General features: G+C 45.5%; 1 protein-coding gene across 4 annotated transcripts in view; it reads left to right on the top strand.

Annotated features, from left to right (window-relative positions):
* The window catches only part of HOGA1 (4-hydroxy-2-oxoglutarate aldolase 1), a 28,089-nt gene that overhangs the window by 6,705 nt on the left and 4,314 nt on the right, over positions 1-17,070 (top strand). The window contains exons 2-7 of one of the 4 annotated variants that reach the window (XR_013995036.1): positions 10,579-10,707; positions 10,914-11,041; positions 11,487-11,621; positions 11,874-11,970; positions 13,986-14,119; positions 16,046-16,141. Coding sequence is in view for 3 of the 4 variants with exons in the window: in XM_081075189.1 (XP_080931315.1) it covers positions 10,046-10,133; positions 10,579-10,707; positions 10,914-11,041; positions 11,487-11,621; positions 11,874-11,970; positions 13,986-14,119 (711 nt within the window). In the remaining variant the exon portion in view is untranslated. Of the gene's footprint in view, positions 1-9,668; positions 10,134-10,578; positions 10,708-10,913; positions 11,042-11,486; positions 11,622-11,873; positions 11,971-13,985; positions 14,120-16,045; positions 16,142-17,070 lie in introns of those variants that run through there. The other 3 variants (XM_081075189.1, XM_081075188.1, XM_081075190.1) reach the window with 3 other exon arrangements.

Below are 17,070 nucleotides of genomic sequence, written 5' to 3'. Positions count from 1 at the left end.
CCCTGGGCCCACTGGGATCTGTGTTAGTCTCTCTCCTTGTTTATGTTAATGTTGGGCTGTAGCTGCTGCTGCTGCTGCTGGTACTACTACTAACTAATTAGCAGCTCTGTGGGGACAAAGCCAGGAGAGCAAAGCCAGGAGAGCTCTGTGGGGACAAAGCCAGGAGAGCAGTTTCCAGGCTCCCGGCCTCACAGGGAAAGTGCTGGCTCGGGTAGTAGATGGCCATGAGCTGTGACTGGTTGGCCGTCAGCTGTAACCAGTTAGCCAATTAGCCACTGATATAACTGCCGTGATTCCATTGGTTGGTTGGTTGGTTGGTTGGTTGGTTGGCAAGCAGAGAAGTAGATGGTGGATAGCGGATAGTGTGGATCCTACTTTGTGTGTGTCGCCCAGCCACCAGCGAGAATATAGTGGTATGACTCCCCTATCTATGGCTCTGTGGGTGTTCCTTTTTGGCCTCACCACATCCTGTATTCTTATGTGGGGAGCGGGACCAGAGACCCGGCATGACAAGCTCCCCTTTTTTGAGGATTGCTTTTTTCTTTTTTTTGAGTTTTAGTATATGCCAAATTCTGTGTTACGGCACAGCCCCAGACGGGTATTTCATTCTGTCCGTTTTGCAAATGAGGCACCTGAGGCTCAGAGATGTAATTCGCCTGAGATGGCATAAACAGCAAGTGATGTCACTGGGGTTAGAGCCCTTCTTTGCCTGACTCCAAAGCCCAAAGGTAGGCTCTGACCCTACCTATGAAACTCTCTATATATCTAACTGTTGCACTATTACTATCTATCTAGCTATTCCTATCTATTTCTGACCCCAGTCCCATGCCCATCATCCCCAGATGGGTCCACCTCTCTCATGCTTATCCCTGTCCTCTTCCTACATGTCCTGACACTTTCTGTGCTGTCCTGCAAGCCTGGGACTCTTCTGCTTCCTCTTCCGGGGTCCCAAGAAGCCATTTCTGGGGCAAGGGGTGACCCCCAGTTAGGTAGCTTAAGTTCTGGGGAACTTGAGAGAAGTCAGCTACATGGCACTGTCGAACCCCCGGAATCCCATCACATGGAAGTTTCTTACCATTTGCATCTATTATGGGTTTACCAGTGGTTCCCAATCTGTGGGCCTCAAACTCCAGGGAGAAGTAGTAATGCCAGTACTACCCGCAGCGCCTCATTGCAAAGGATGCATAAATCCATAAACACCCTAAATGCCGTCGATTGGTTTTATGGTACAGAGCTGAGAGTATTTGAATGTTTTTGACATTACTAATAAGCGACTTGATGTAAATGCTCATATACATGTATATTTGAAATACTTCATAATAAAAGTTTTTTCCCTTTTTTTGGTTTTTATATTAGTTTCAGGTGTACAAAACAATGTACTGATTAGACATTTACACCCCTCACAGAGTGATAACCCCACCAAGTCATAACCACCCCTCGGACATTGTACGTATACAGCTGTTACAATACCATGGACTATATTCCCTATGCTGTACTCTGCATTCTGTGACTATCCCTGGGGTGCCAAAAAAACGTATACACATGATTTGTACTCATCTTTTGTTATTCGTGTATATTGAGTATTACAATTTTAATACGGTTTTTTCCTTTCTTAAAATGTGTATACATGTTTTTGGCACCCTCTGAATAATTCAATATTATTCATCAGCTTCCAGTGTACAGTGCAGTGGTCAGGCATCTACATAATCTATGAAGTGATCCCCCCAGTAAGTCCAGTACCCATATGGCACTCTACACGATCTATACAATATTATTTATTATATTCCCCATACTGTATTTCACATTCCGGTGACTATTTTGTGCCTACCAATTTATATTTTCTAATCCCTTCACTTTTCCACCCCCCAACCCCCTCCCATCTTGCAATCATCAGTTTTTTCTCTGTATCTCTGTGTTTATTTGTTTTGTCTGCTTGTTTGTTCTGTTCTTTAGATTTCACAGACATATAAGTGAGATCTTATGGTATTTATCTTTCTCAGTCTGACTTATTTCACTTAGCATAATGTTCTCTAGGTCCATCCATGTTGTTGCACATAGTAAAATTTTAATTGGGGTCGATCACACTGGAAAATGTTGGAGGCTGATTAGACAAAAAGCAAGAGCGGTGAAGTTTGGTTTCTAAAAGTGATTGTTAAAATGCATGCATTTATCTGGAAGACCTAAACTTTGTATAAAATTTAAGATTAGCCATTTATGACCTCAGAATCTTTACTTTTAAAAAGTTTCAAAATGGCAGAATCCAAATAGTCTGTAGTTAGTATTTTACCAAGGTTCATTCTTTTGTTTTGATAACTGTACTATAGTTAGGTAAGATGTACTTGGTAGAGGGTGCTGGTTGAGGGATGTATTGAAATCCCCTGTACTATTTTGGCAACTTCTCTAAAGTTAAAAGTAGTTCAAAATTAAAAATCAAAAAAGTTTTCAGACAACTTAGTTACGAGTGTATGTCAAAGTTGTATTATACAGAGGGTGCCAAAAAATGTATACACATTTTAAGAAAGGAAAAAAACTATATTAATTGTAATACTCAATATATAGTGATAGCAAAAGATGAATACAAGTCACATTTGACTTCTGCAATTACAAGAGGTGTTCAAAGTGGTTACTATCAGTGTCCAGACATTTCTGATTATGGCAAACTACTGCTTGAGCATAGATAACATCTCTTTAAATGTGTATACATTTTTTTGATACCCCTGGTAGTTGTGCTACAAGGAAAATGGCTTCTAAGAAGCCAATTCAAGTATATACTCCTGGTAAGGATGTTTTTATAAGAAAAGAGAATGATGAAATCATCGTCAGACTAGAAGAGTAGTTAACAGCTTCAAGACTCTTGTCTGAGAGTCAGCTGGGAGGGTGAGTGGTTTCCCAGATCAAGGCTTAATTCCATTAAAGCTTACCAGCAAATTGTTTAAGCATTTTATCAGGAATGTTCATTTATTCCCAATGGGAGGTTATAAATTACACAGAAAAAGTTCTTTCCAGACCAGGTTTGGGACAATTTTCCTTTCATACAACAAATTGTCAACACACACCTCAACAGGCAGCATAGTAAGGTGTCATGGAAGAGGCCAAAATGAGGAGGACACCATCCCTGACCTTGCTGATTCTAGGCAAAGTAGTACAAATACTATTTAAGAAGAACAAAATGCTGTGAAAGGCAAAGGGGAGGGAAATTGAGGAGCGGCTTTGTGGCTCTCGCAGCACTTGAGGAGCTACAAACAAGCAGGTGTTCCAGGCAGAAGGGAACAGCATGAGCAAAGGTGTAGAGGCAGGAAGGTGGCAGTATGTGTGGGGGACCCTGACAGTCAGTGTGGCTGAAGGGCATCATTTAGGGATAGGCAAAAGTAGGAGAAAAAGCTGAAAAGTGACTCCAAAGGCTACAACCCAGGAGGACTTAGGAAACCAGCCAGTCCAATTTCTTCCTTTTACGGCAGAAGCCAGTTTAAGAAATTTTGCCTAGTCCCTCAGGTGAGGGTGGGGGGAGATTGAAGTGTTCTGAGGACCTCTGTGCATTTTTTTTTACATATTCAGTGTATAGTTTCTCCTCACTTTTTTTTCAGTTTTTTTAAAAATTAATTTCAAGTGTACAAAGCAACATAGTAGTTAGACATTTAAACCCCTCTTAAAGTGATAACCCACCCCCCCAACCTACTACCCCTCTGCCATCTTATATAGCTGATACAATACCATTGACTATCTTCCCTATGCTATACTCTACATCCCGTGACTATATATAATTATATATTTAGTCATATTTGACATTCAATATTATTCTACTTCAGCCCTTCAGGTGTATAGAGCAGTGGTCAGGCATCTACACAGCCTATGACGTGCTCCCCCTGATAAGTCCAGTGCCCGTCTGGCACCCTACATAATCTTTACAACATTGCTGATTATATTCCCCATACTGTATTAACTACCAATTTGTATTGCTTAATGCCTTCACCTTTTTCACCCTGTCCCCACCCCCGTTCCCACTTATCGCCCTGATAGACCTAGTACCTATTTGTCACCATACCTAGTTATTACAATATGATTGACAATATTCCTTATGCTATACTCCTACATCCCCATGACTACTGTGTAACAACTAATTTGTACTTCTTAATCCCTTCCCTTTTCACCCATCCTTAACCTCCCTTCCCATCTTAAAGAAGTCCCTCTAAGAGTCCTTGTAATACTGGTTTGGTGGTGATGAACTCCTTCAGCCTTTTCTTTTCTGGGAAGCTTCTTATCTGTCCTTCAATTCTAAATGATAGCTTTTCTGGGTAGAGTAATCTTGGTTGTATGTCTTTGCTTTTCATCACTTGGAATATTTCCTGCCACTCCCTTCTTGCCTGCAAAGTTTCTGTTGAGAAATCAGCTGCCAGTCTTATGGGGGCTCCCTTGTAGGTAATTAATTGCTTTTTCTCTTGCTGCTTTTCAGTTTCTCTCTTTGTCTTTAACCTTTGGCATTTTTTAAACTTATGATTTAAATTGGTGTTGGCTTCTTTGGGTTTATCTTGTTTGGGACTCTCTGTGCTTTCTGGGCGTGTATGTCTATCTCTTTCACCAGATTAGAGAAGTTTTCTGTCATCATTTCTTTAAATAGGTTTTCAATTCCTTGCTCTCTCTCTTTTCCTTCTGGTACCCCTATAATACGAATGTTGGTACGCTTGATATTGTCCCGGAGGCCCCTTAAACTCTCCTCAATTTTTTGGATTCTTTTTTCTTTTTGCTGTTCTGGTTGCGTGTTTTCTGCTGCCTTATTTTCTACATCACTGGTTAGATCCTCTGCTTCACCTAATCTACTGTTGATTCTCTGTAATATATTCTTCATTTCCGTTATTGTACCCTTTATTTCTGACTGGTTCTTTTTCATGATTTCCATCTCCATTTTTATGCTTTCTATCTCTCTGTTGAACTTCTCCCTGAGATCAGTGAGCATTCTTATAACCAGTGTTTGGAACTCTGTGTCTGATAGATTGCTTATCTCCATTTTGTTTAGTTCTTTTTCTGGAGCTTTGTTCTGTTCTTTTATTTGGGACATGTTTCTTTGTCTCCCCATTTTGGTTGCCTCCCTGTGTTTGTTTCTATGTATTAGGTAGGGCTGCTATATCTTCCGGTCTTAGAAGAATGGCTTTATGTGGTAGGTGTGCTGTGGGGCTCAATGGCACAGTCTTTCTGGTCCCCTGAGCCATGCACTCCAGGTGTGTCCCTTGTGTGGGTTGTGTGTGCCCTCCTCTTGTAGTTGAGCCTTGGTTGATAATTGCACATCAATGGGAGGGGCTGACCCTTGGGCTCACTTGTTGTGAGGACTGGCCTTGCCGGCAATGGAAGAGTTGTTGTGCAGGGGCTGATACTACGGAGCAGGGTCTGCCTCAGCAGGACTCTGGTGTCTGCCCAATCCACCCCTTGGGTCTGTTGTACTTGGAGGCACCTGGGTGATATTCCAGCTTGTTTTGAAGCTGGCCACTGGGGGCGTCAGCTTGGAGGGGGTCTGCTATAGGTCAAGTTCAGCCACCGCCCGTGCCCCACTTGGGGCCACCCAGCAGGAGCCACAAAGAAATCTGCAGATGGCTGCTGCCCGTGCTGTTCTTGGAAGCACCTTGAGAGGCCAAGCTGCCAACCAAGGCTGGCTGCCACTATTGCCTTACTTAGAGATGCTCAGCCAGAAGCACAGGACATATTCAAGTCAGATGCTACTTGTCTGGGTTCTGAAAACATTTGAGAGACCCTAGGAAAATCTGCAGCTTGAGCCAAGGCAGGTGGTCTGCACACAAAAAAGCCACTGGAAGTGGCATGGGTGTACCCAAAAGTTGGGTGGAGCCAGGTCTCGAATCGCCAGGGCGGGGTGAACGAACAGGGGAGATTCAGTTGTGGCTGCCTCTTTTGTCTGTATATGGGGAAGGGGGAGGTCTCAGCAAAGAAACAATGGTGTAATGCAGGGACTCAGCTCCTGCTCCCCGCAAAAGAATACAGGATATACAGGAATACAGGCCAAAAAGGAACAACAACGGAGCCATAGATAGGGGAGTCGTGCCACTATATTCTCGATGGCGGCTGGTCGAGAAACAAAAGCAAACATCTGCCAGTACCCCAATGAGGGGTATTCCTGCACAGGAAGTGGGATCAACCCGATCCGCAATCCACAATCCGCTTGCTAGCTGCAATCCGCCGTCTGCTTCTCTGCCAACCAACCTGCTAGCTGCAATCCGCCGTCCTGTCTGCCAACCAACCAACCAACCCCATAGCGTAGCCACAACAGTTATATTAGTAGCTAATGGCTAACAGTAACAGCTGATGGACACCCAGCCACAGCGGATGGCCATCTGATTACAGCTGATGGCCACCTAATGACCGAGCCAGCACCTTTCCATTTGAGGTTGAGAGCCTGGAAACTGCTCTCTGGGACTCTGTCCCCACAAATGGCCTCCACCAGCTCCCCCGTCCAGGAGAAAGCCGCCTCTTTAGCCCCCGTCCCAAGTCAGACAACTCAATTCCCTACCCTATGTCTGTGCCACCTTTCCAGCTGCTGCCTCAGTGCTGGAGCTCTGAGCAAGTGATTCCTTTGGTGAGTAAGTCTGTGCACAATCCCTTTGAGAGGAGTGCCTGTGAATGCAGCTGTACTGTCTCAGTCACAATCGCCGCTGGTTTTCACAACCAAAAATTATGGGGGCTTCTCTCCTCAGCACTGGAACCCTGGGCTGGGGTGGGGCTGAAATCTCTTGCTCCTCTGGGGAGTGGGGGGAACCCCCACAGCCAAAATATCCCTCCCGATCTTTAATGGTCACACGCAGGTGTGGGACCAGCCCGGTCCGTGTCTCTGCCCCTCCTAACAGTCAGGAAGTGGCTTTTGCATGTCCTTAGTTGAAAGGCTTAAGTTCAGCTGATTTTAGGCGATTCTCAATAATGGTTGTTTTGCAGATTAGTTGTAATTGTGATGTGGTTGTGAGAGAAGGTGAGCACAGCGTTTACCTACTGTGCCGTCTTGGTTGTCCCCCTCGTCTGTGCATTTTTGAGTAGGCAAGAGAGAAGGGCAAAGAACAGGTAATAGAAGTTCAGAGGAGAGATGTCCAGGGGAGGCATTCCAGAAGGACTTCTCAGAGGAGGGGCCAATGATGATAAGCCAAGGGGCTTCACGGTAAGAGAGATTGTGATTCCTTTTGGCCACAGTAAATGACCAGGTTGCTTGTACATCCCCGCCCCAAACACCCGCTCCCCTTCTCAGGCCACTCTGGCTCCTCAGAACAGACAGTGTAACCAAGGGAGAATGGCTCTCAAAATGATCCTCTTCATTTTATAGCTGGAAGGGGCCTGAGAGGTCAGAGTGCAGCCTCCCCTCCCACATCAGCCATCCTCCTCCTCAAATTGAAAGCTGCCACTCTCCTGATTTAAGCCTTGAGCCCTTTCTCCTGATTCCATAATAATGAAAGCTAACACTTACTGAGTGCCAGGTTCTATTCTAAGCAATTACTCTACAATTACTATCTCATTTAAGCTTCACAACACTCTTTAAGGAAAGTACTAATATTATCCTCATTTTTCATTTGATGAAGCTGAGGTTTCATTAAGCCATTTGCCCAAGATCTCACAGGTGGTGAGGGGGCCACACTACGAGTGAAACCCAGGCTCCTCTGGGTTCAGAGCCTACGTATCTGACCATTCTATTGCCCTGCTTCTCTAGCACTCACTTTCCTCCCTCCTGACTCATCCGGGACCCTGGCCTTTTCCTCTCCTCTAGTCCTCTCTCGACACCAGCAGAAGGACATCAGGCCTGAAACCAGACATCTAACCAAGGACAAGGAGAGGGCTCTTGGTGGCATCAATTCACAGATTTCAAAGTGCTTTCTGTACATTTTGTTCTTTGTGCCTTTAAGACAGCCCTATAAGGTAGAATTGAAATGATTTTATTATCATCCCATAGAAAAGGAAATGGAGACTCAGAGACATGATGTGACTGGCTCAACAGCCAGAGGTGACTTGGGTCCAGTGCTTCTCCAACTCTATCACACTCCCTTTTCCCCAAACTGGCATTTCTCCTCCTTGGGAGTCAGGCCCGGGTCAGATGTTTCCTTAAATGGGACAAGGGAGAGGAGGCCTCTCGGAGTCTTGAGGACGGGTCTGCTTCACCCCACAGAGTGCAAGACCAGCTGTCCTTGCCGTTTAGGCCAGGTTCACCTGTGGGGCCCGGGGACCTCTACAACTGACCACCGGAATGAAGGGGGACTTGGAAGTGAATGCCTATGGCTGAAGAAGTAGCTGGAGCAGGAACCCGCCCCAGCTCCCTTCGAGGAGGGGTAGCAGGCAGGGTTGGTAGGGAAATGTCTTTGGCATTTGAATAGAGGGAGTAGCAAAAGCTTGATCTCTAAATCTTTGATTTCTAAATCAGAGGGTGCTGGTCCAATCGTGGCTGGACTGGAGCCCTCTCCAGGGTTAGCAGATCTGCGAATGGAGATGACCCACTGGGAAAGCACTGGGGCCATATTTAGCAAGACATAAGGAGCTCCTACCATCGGCTCCAAGCCTGACACGGAGGAATTGCTCCTAAGGAAGCAATCCAACAGAAGCCAAAAGCTTTTTGCCTCAAGATGTTCCCTGCAATGTTAGCAAAGCAAAAAACTGAAAAGAGAGAGAGAAAAAAGCTAAGTATTCAGTGAGCTATTCTGGCAATCTACTCAGTGGAATCTAATGATGTAGTAAACAGCATGGGAAAAGGTTTGTGGTGTAAAGTTGACTCTACATCACACTGTGTCCCCTGAAGGATGACTCACGGGAACAATTTCTCTTGGTCCCAGTGCCAGGAAACTGTATTTCTCCAGGGCAGCTGCCTCACTTTTATCTGGAGTTCTACATATCTGTTGGCTGACCACGTTTCTCTTTTAGCTTTGACAGTAGGGAAGCTCCAAATCAGATTCATGGCCCATCACTCACAACCAGATGACAGGAATTTTGAAATCAGTACCCTTCCCAGCTTTATTTTCTTTCCTTCCTCCCAAACACTTTTCTGTTTATTAACAATGTTGTATTGTATGCTGTATTTGTCAACTATTGAAGAAAAATGTTTTTGGAGTAGAATGGGGTAGAGAGGAGATAGAAAGGAAAGAGAAAGTTAAAAAAAGCTGAGAGGAAAATCGCTTTACTAACACTGCCTTCAGATTCAACTGAAGAGCATCAATTCTGCTGGTCACTCGTGAATACAAAGGAGTTGATGCCTTTAACTGGTAATGTTAGACGCCATTTCAATGATAGATGAAACAGGAAAAATGCAAAATAAAATAATGAGGTGTCACTTTCCACCCAGAAAATTGGCAAAAATTAATGCTGACAACCCCCAGTGGATGAGTACTGACACTCTTGTATTTGCCGATGGGGTATGAACTGGCTAATTAGAGAGACGTTTGGCACGTGCAGGTGCACACCTAAGTATCTAAACTGTAGGGACACGCTTAGACCTGGGCACAGAAGACTTTATAGAAAATGTTTGTTTCAGCATTGTTTGTAATAGCAAAACAAAAGTAAACATTCTAAATGTGTCCTCAGAGAGGGGCAGCCAGATGGCTCAGTTGGTTAGAGCACGAGCTCTCAGCAACAGGGTTGCCGGTTCGATTCCCACGTGGACCGGTGAGATGCGCCCTCCACAGCTAGACTGAAGACAACAACTTGAGCTGAGCTGCCGCTGAGCTGCTGAGGGGTGGTCGGATGGCTCAGCTGGTTAGAGCACGCGCTCTCAACAAGGTTGCTGGGTCACTTCCCACATGGGATGGTGGGCTGTGCCCCCTGCAACTGAAGATTGAAAACAGCTCCTGGACTTGGAGATGAGCTGCGCCCTCCACAACTAGGATTGAAGGACAGCAACTTGACTTGGAGCTGATGGTTCCTGGGAAAAACACACTGTTTCTCAATAAAGTCCTGGAAATACACACTGTTCCTCGTCCCCAATAAAAATCTTAAAAATAAATAAATGTCCTCAGAGGGAGAAAGAAAAGTAAAAGTAAATTGTGGTCTAAGCTCACGGCAGACTATTATAAAGCTGTGAAAAATGAATGAATCAGAGCTACCCATCCTGCTATGGACAAAGCTCAAAACATCAAAACACAAAGTTGGACAAAAATGGCAAAGTGCGGAAGGTATGTAAGTTTGATTCCATTTCTATAAAGCTTAAAATGGGAAAAACCGTATTATATAATATCTTGTTTATGGATTGATATATATATGTCCTAAGGGGTATGAAGACATGATGGGAACAATAACAGCTGAGTCATGACAGCAAGAGGAGGAAGAGGAAGGTGACCCGGGGAGGGTTGCCATGGCTGCTAGATACACGCTCGTGGAGTATATTATTATCTGTTCTTTGGGGTATGGCTAAAACAGTTCAAAACAAAGAAAAATGGTGTGAACAATGTCATTGCAACTGGGTAAAGCATTCCGGCTGCATCAGAACAAGCTTGGGAAGGAAATGTGCGTAGAACCTTGGTGTCGGAGAGGTAGGAACGGGGTGAGTATAACAGCAATGTCCCAGCTGTAATAGGATGGGGAGGCATCATGCTGGCTGTGATGTGGCCTCTCTTGCAGGCTTTTTGGTCCAGGGCTCCAATGGCGAGTTCCCCTTCCTGACCAGCAGTGAGCGCCTGGAGGTGGTGAGCCGTGCCCGTCAGGCCATGCCCAAGGACAAGCTCCTGCTAGCTGGTTCCGGCTGCGAGTGTGAGGCTCTAATGCCCTGGGCCCTGGGGGCAGCTGGAGGGGCTGGGGTGGCTGGGGTGGGGCTCTTTGGCCCTGAGGCTGGGTTCAGGCGACTATTTCTGTCTCCTTTGCACCCCTTGCTTGCCCCAGAGTCCTGGCCCAGCCCTTCTCCGTCCTGCTCTCATCCTCCCTGGCCTGTAGGGGAGACTCTCTCTTTCCTTCTGCAGCTACTCAAGCCACCGTGGAGATGACCGTGAGCATGGCCCAGGTTGGGGCTGATGCTGCCCTGGTGGTGACCCCTTCCTACTATCGTGGCCAAATGAGCAGTGCTGCCCTCATCCACCACTACACCAAGGTGGGTGTGAGGGGTGGGCATGGGCTTGAGGCCTGGGCCCAGGAGGAAGCTGGGTGAGGGGGAGACTCCGCCTGGGGAGAGGAGACAGAGAAGCTGGGAATGGAGCGGCGAGCCTGGGAAGGGGAGAGATGCCACCATGTGCCAGCTGTGTGACATTGGGTGACGGCCCTAACCCCTCTGTGTCGCTGTTTCCTCCCCTCTCAAAAGAACTATCTTCCTCATGGGGTGGTTGTGAGGACTAAATTCGATCAAAACAGAAGGACTTGGGACATAGAAAGCACTCACTAAGTACTGGCCGCTATTACTGCTTACATGCAGCCTGTAGCCCTGTCCAGGAGGTGGGCCTGTCCAGGGAGCCCAGGCCCAGACCTATTGGTGGCGAGCTGTGCCTCAGGCTCCTCGGGCCTGGGCAGCTGCCCTCTCCCCTCCTCTCTGTGTCCCTCAGGTCGCCGACCTCTCTCCAATTCCTGTGGTGCTGTACAGTGTCCCAGCCAACACGGGGCTGGACCTGCCTGTAGACACAGCGGTCATTCTTTCCCAGCACCCGAATATCGTTGGCATCAAGGACAGTGGTGGTGATGTGAGTGACAGCAACTCTTGGCTGAGGCACCTTCCCCTCCTGTTTTGCTACCAACTTCAGGACAGCCCTGGGACCTGCTTCAGCTCTGGGCTCCTGTTCGGGTTCTCTCTGGCGTGTGGATTTTCCAGGGTTTCGTCTGATATTTGGAGCACCTCTCTGGGGCCTGGGCTCTCATTTGCTCATACTGGCCCAGCCCCCACCCAGGAGGACCTGAGGGTTTGGGCCCCATTCACACCTGGTTTGCTGTTGCAGGTGACCAGAATCGGGCTGATGGTTCACAAGACCAGGAGGCAGGATTTCCAGGTGTTGGCTGGATCGGCTGGCTTCCTGCTGGCCAGCTACGCCGTGGGTAGGCCTCCCGCAGGATTCATACTGTGATGGGTGACCCAGATACAAGCAGGCAGCAGGGGTCTGCTGGGAGAGACTGCGAGGGCTGGGGCTGGGTCTGCAGAGGACCTGGGCCAGTCTGCCTGCTCCCAAACCTCGGAAGTCCAGTACACCGCTTGCTTGTCTGAACAGTGGGTGCTTGTGAGTGACCCTGTTGGGTGGAGGAGGGTGGCCGTGTACAATCCCTGGCCTGTTGTAGGGATGCCTATAGTTTACTCTAAGTCCAAAGTTCCCTGCTTAGCTCCTCTAATCTCACCTTGTAAATCATCTTCTGAGGGCAGAGGCTTGGGGCTCTCCCTTCTAGTCAGGAGCCCATTTTCCTCTCCTCCTGGTCCCAGGCCAGAATGAATGGTCAGGCCTGCAGGTTGGGCCGGGGGTCTTTTTCTGGTGCCTGATCAGATTCTGTTCCAGTCCTGGATCCTAGGAATGTTGTCATTGTCTGTTTGTAGTCAAGGTCCTTGGGATCAGGTTGGATTTGAGCCTGGGAAGGGCAGGGAGGGGAACGGAAGCATCTGCTCCTTCAGCTGAAGCCCTAGCGAGTACACATTTGAGTTGCTTTTCCCATGCTATTAGGGGCAATCCTGTTCTCTCTGGTCTTTCCAGACTTTGGCATGTTGCCTAGGTCCTTGCACATCTCCCCTCAGTCCCTTAAATGCAGCAGGCCCATTTACGCCTCATTCCTGAGGGTAGATGAGGAAAGCACAGGCTCTGGATACTTGGGGGAACTGAGCCGGAATCTCAGCTCCACTGTTTATTCACTGAGTATCGCTGGGCAAAGTACTCAACCTCTCTAGGCCTGAGTTTCTACTCAGCAGAGAGGTGTTGTCAGAATTAAATCGCATTGGCCCCCTGTCTGCCATAGTGCTTAGTACATAGTAACTATTTAGTAAATGGCAGCTATATTAGCTCATTCCAAATTGCCTACTCTCTTCACTCTTAAGACCACTTTGCTGAGGGAGTGAGGGAACACAGTCCCAGAGAGCAGTTTCCAGGCTCTCGGCCTCACGTGGAAAGGCGCTGGCTTGAGTAGTAGATGGCCATCAGCTGTGACTAGTTGGCCATAAGCTGTTACCAGTTAGCCATTAGCCACTAATATAACTGCTGTGGCTGAGCTAGCAAGCGTGGATTGCAGCTAGCAAGTGGGTTGGTTGGTTGGCAGAGAAGCAGACGGCAGATTGTGGATCGTGTGGCTCCTGCTTCCTATATCAACAACCCAGTCGCCAGCAAGAATATAGTGGTATGACTCCCCTATCTATGGCTCCGTGGGTGTTCCTTTTTGGCCTCACCATATTCCTGCGTTCTTGTGCAGAGAGCGGGAGCTGAGACCCTGCATGACAGGGACCTTCCTAACTAGTCTTGGCATCACACTCACAGGCTGGCAGAAGTGGCAGAGCCCTTTGAGATCACATACAGCCCATTTTCATTGCCCAGATGAGAACAAAGAGGACCAGAACGGTCTATGACTTGTCCAAGTTCATGCAGCCAATGGGAGGAAATGCCATATCTCCTGACTGTGTCCAGAGCACTTTCCCCTCCCCACCCTACCCCCATCGCTGTCTCAGGCTGAATTCACTGGGGGGAATATGATTTCAGAAGAGCAAAGGCTTCCCATCCACCCCCATCCCTTTTAGGACTGGTGAGTCAGGGGGCTAGTGGAGGAATGTGAAGGTGTCAGCTGGCACTTGGGACGCTACTTTGGGGGGGGATGGGTGGAGAGAGTGCAGGGAAGGAACTGTCCTTAAATTAGCCTTCAGTCTCTGCTTGCTGCCCCTCAGCCTGCAGGTTTCTACTTCAAACATACTGGCAGCTTTTCTCTCTGTACTCTGTGGACTCACAAAGCATGCCTTTGACAAGGCTAGCCAGTGGCATAGAAACCCACATCCTAGCTCCCCAGAACAAAGGGGTGCTGGGACCAGAGTTTGTAATTCTCTGTAAGAGGAGGTTTTGGCTGACATTCTGCATCTTACTCTGGGGCAGGAGCTGTGGGGGGCGTGTGTGCCCTGGCCAATGTCCTGGGGGCTCAGGTGTGCCAGCTGGAGCGACTCTGCCTCACAGGGCAATGGGAAGATGCCCAGAAGCTACAGCTCCGCCTCATTGAGCCAAACACTGCGGTGAGCTCCCAGCAATGGCAGCAAAGGGCAGAGGTGGGGGGCGGGGGCAACAGTCTGTTCTCACTGGGGCTGAAGCTGGGGCGGGCATAAGGGTCCCCGTTCAGTTTCTTCCCTTTCAGAATATCCTTTTAGAGAACATTCCAGGGTGGGAACTCCTTACGTGTCCCCAGAAATTCTTGACTTCAGACAAAGTTGAGCCCCCTTGGTTCTCAAACTTAAGTGTGCATTAGAATTCATTTAGGGAGCAAGTTAAAATTATAATCCTTTTGGCCCAGGAATACGCATTGAGACAGACAGCCACAGTCATTGTGACGTAAGTCATCCTGGGACCTTACTTAGAGATGCATTGCCTAGACAAAGGGACCATGGACTTTTAGACCAGCTTTATGAGCTGCCAGGTCCTGAAAAACAGAATGATTGAGAAGCAAGAAGTTGGAAAGCTGGAGGTATTCAGAGCCCAAATTTCCCAGGAGACTTCTGTCTTCAAATAATCTATTCTGCAGTCAACCCAATTCTGTGTTGGGCAAGTTATGGAGAAGAGTCAAGATGGAATGCCTTTAAGTGCTAAGCAATGCTGTGCAGAGCCATATTGGAGTTTGAGGCAGAAAGAAAAAGGTGTGTCCCCATATTTGTAGACACCTTTTTATGCATATTAAATTAAACATTTAATTTTGAGACCATTGTAGAGTCACATGGAATTGTAAGAAATAATACAGAGAGATCCCATGTACCCATTATCCAATTTCTCCCAGGCGGTAACAATACCATAACCAGGATTTTGACTTTGGTATAGTCAAGATATAAAATATTTCCATCACCACAAAAATCCCTCATGTTACACTTTTATAGCCACACATACTTGCCTCCTGCCCCCACCCCCTCTTTAACCTATGGCAACCACAAATGAGTTCGTCATTTTTATAATTTTGTCCGTGCAAGACTGTTATATAAATGAAATCATAGAGTCTATAACCTTTTGAGATTGGCTTTTTTTCACTCAGCATAATTTTATGGAGATTCATACATGTGTTGTGTGTATCAATAGTTGGTTCCTTTTGAGTAGTAATTGAGTAGTATTTCATGATATAGTTATACTATAGTTTATTTAACCATTTACCTGTTAAAGGACAGATGGTTGTTTCCAGTTTTGACTATTAAAAGCTGCTACGAACATGCATGTACATGTTTTTGTGTGACCATAAGTCTTCATTTTTCTGGTATAAATAAATACATTATAGCTGGGTCATATGATGGTCACATGTTTAGTTTTTAAAGAAACTGCCAAACTATTTTCCAGAGTGGCTATATCATTTTACATTTACATTGGGGTAAATCTATGAGTGGTCCAGTTTCTCTGCATCTTCACCAGCATTTTGTTTTATGACTATTATTTATTTTAGCCATTCTGATAGATACATAGTGACATTTCATTGTGATTTTAAGTTACATGTCTCTTATGGCTAATGCTATTGAACATCTTTTCATGTGTTTATTTTCCATCTGTATATGTTCTGAGATGAAATGTCTATTTATGTCTCTTGTCCATTTTCTAATTGGATTCTTTGTTTTTTTACTGTTGAGTTTAGAAGTTTGTTATATCTTCTAGATAGTAGTCCTTTGTCAGATATGTGGTTTGCAAACATTTTCTCCCAGATTGTAGCTTGTCTCCTCAATCTCTTAATGTGTCTTTTTCAGAGCAAAAGTTAAATTTTGCTAAAGTCCACTTTATCAATATTTTCTTTTGTTTATGCTCTTCATGTAAAGTCTAAGAATGCTTTGTCTATTACTAGATTGTGAAGATTTTCTCCTTTGTTTTTCCTAAAAGTTTTGTAATTTTGTATTTTACAAGTCTGTGACCCAGTTTTCGTTAATTTTTGTATAAAGTGTGAGACATAGATCAAGGTTGTTGTTTTTTTTTCCCTGTAGATATCCACTTGCTCCAGCAGCATTTGTTGAAAAGATGATCTTTCCTCCATTGAATTACTGTTGTACCTTTGTCAAATATCAGTTGGGCGTATTTGTGTGAGTCTATTTCTGGATTCTCTATTCTTCCCATTGATCCATCTCTCTGCAGTACCACACAGACTTGATTACTGTCGGTATATCATAAATCTAAAATCAGGAAGACTGGTTCTTTTCACTTTGTTCTTTTTTTTCAATGTTGTTTTAGTGAATTTAATTCCTTTGCCTTTCCACATAAATTTTAGAATAATCTTGTCTATATCTACTAATACTCTTGCTGGGATTTTGATAGGAATTATGTTAAACCTGTATACCATTAGGGGACAATTGATATTTTTACTCTGTTGTCTTCAAATGCTTGAATATGGTATGTCTCTCCTTTTATGTATACCTTTTAAAATTTATTTCATCCGTATTTTATAGTTTTTGGCAAACAAATCCTGTACTTTTGTTTTGAGAGATTTACACCTAAGTGGCTCATATTTTTTTAGTGATTATAAACGTTATTGTATTTTTAATTTCACTATGTTTATTGGTAGTATATAGAAACACAATTGATTTTTGCATGTTTATCTTGTATGTCATGACTTTGCTGAACCCATGTATTAATTCTAGGAGTGTTTGGTAGATTCTTTGGGATTTTCTACATAGACAATCACATCTATACATAGGGGAAGTTTCGTTTCTTCTTTTCTGATCTGTATGTCTTTTAGTTCCTTTCTTGCCTGATTGCACTGACTAGAACTTCCTGCACGATGTTGAATAAGAGTGGTGACAGTGGACATCTTTGCCTTGTTCCTGATCTTAAGGGAAAACAATCAGCCTTTCACCATTAAGTGTAATGTTAGCTGCAGGTTTCTATAGGTGCTCTCTATCAAGTTGAGGATGTTCCTCCTCTTTTCTAGTTTTCAGAGAGCTTTTCTAAAAATCATGAATGGGTGTTGAATTTTGTCAGATGTTTTTCTGCACTGATCGATAGAATCATGAGA

This window comes from Rhinolophus hipposideros, assembly GCF_964194185.1.
Source record: "Rhinolophus hipposideros genome assembly, chromosome: 15".
Lineage (NCBI taxonomy): Eukaryota > Metazoa > Chordata > Mammalia > Chiroptera > Rhinolophidae > Rhinolophus > Rhinolophus hipposideros.
Note: the sequence above shows the minus strand (reverse complement) of the source record. Positions and strands in the feature narration are given on the sequence as shown.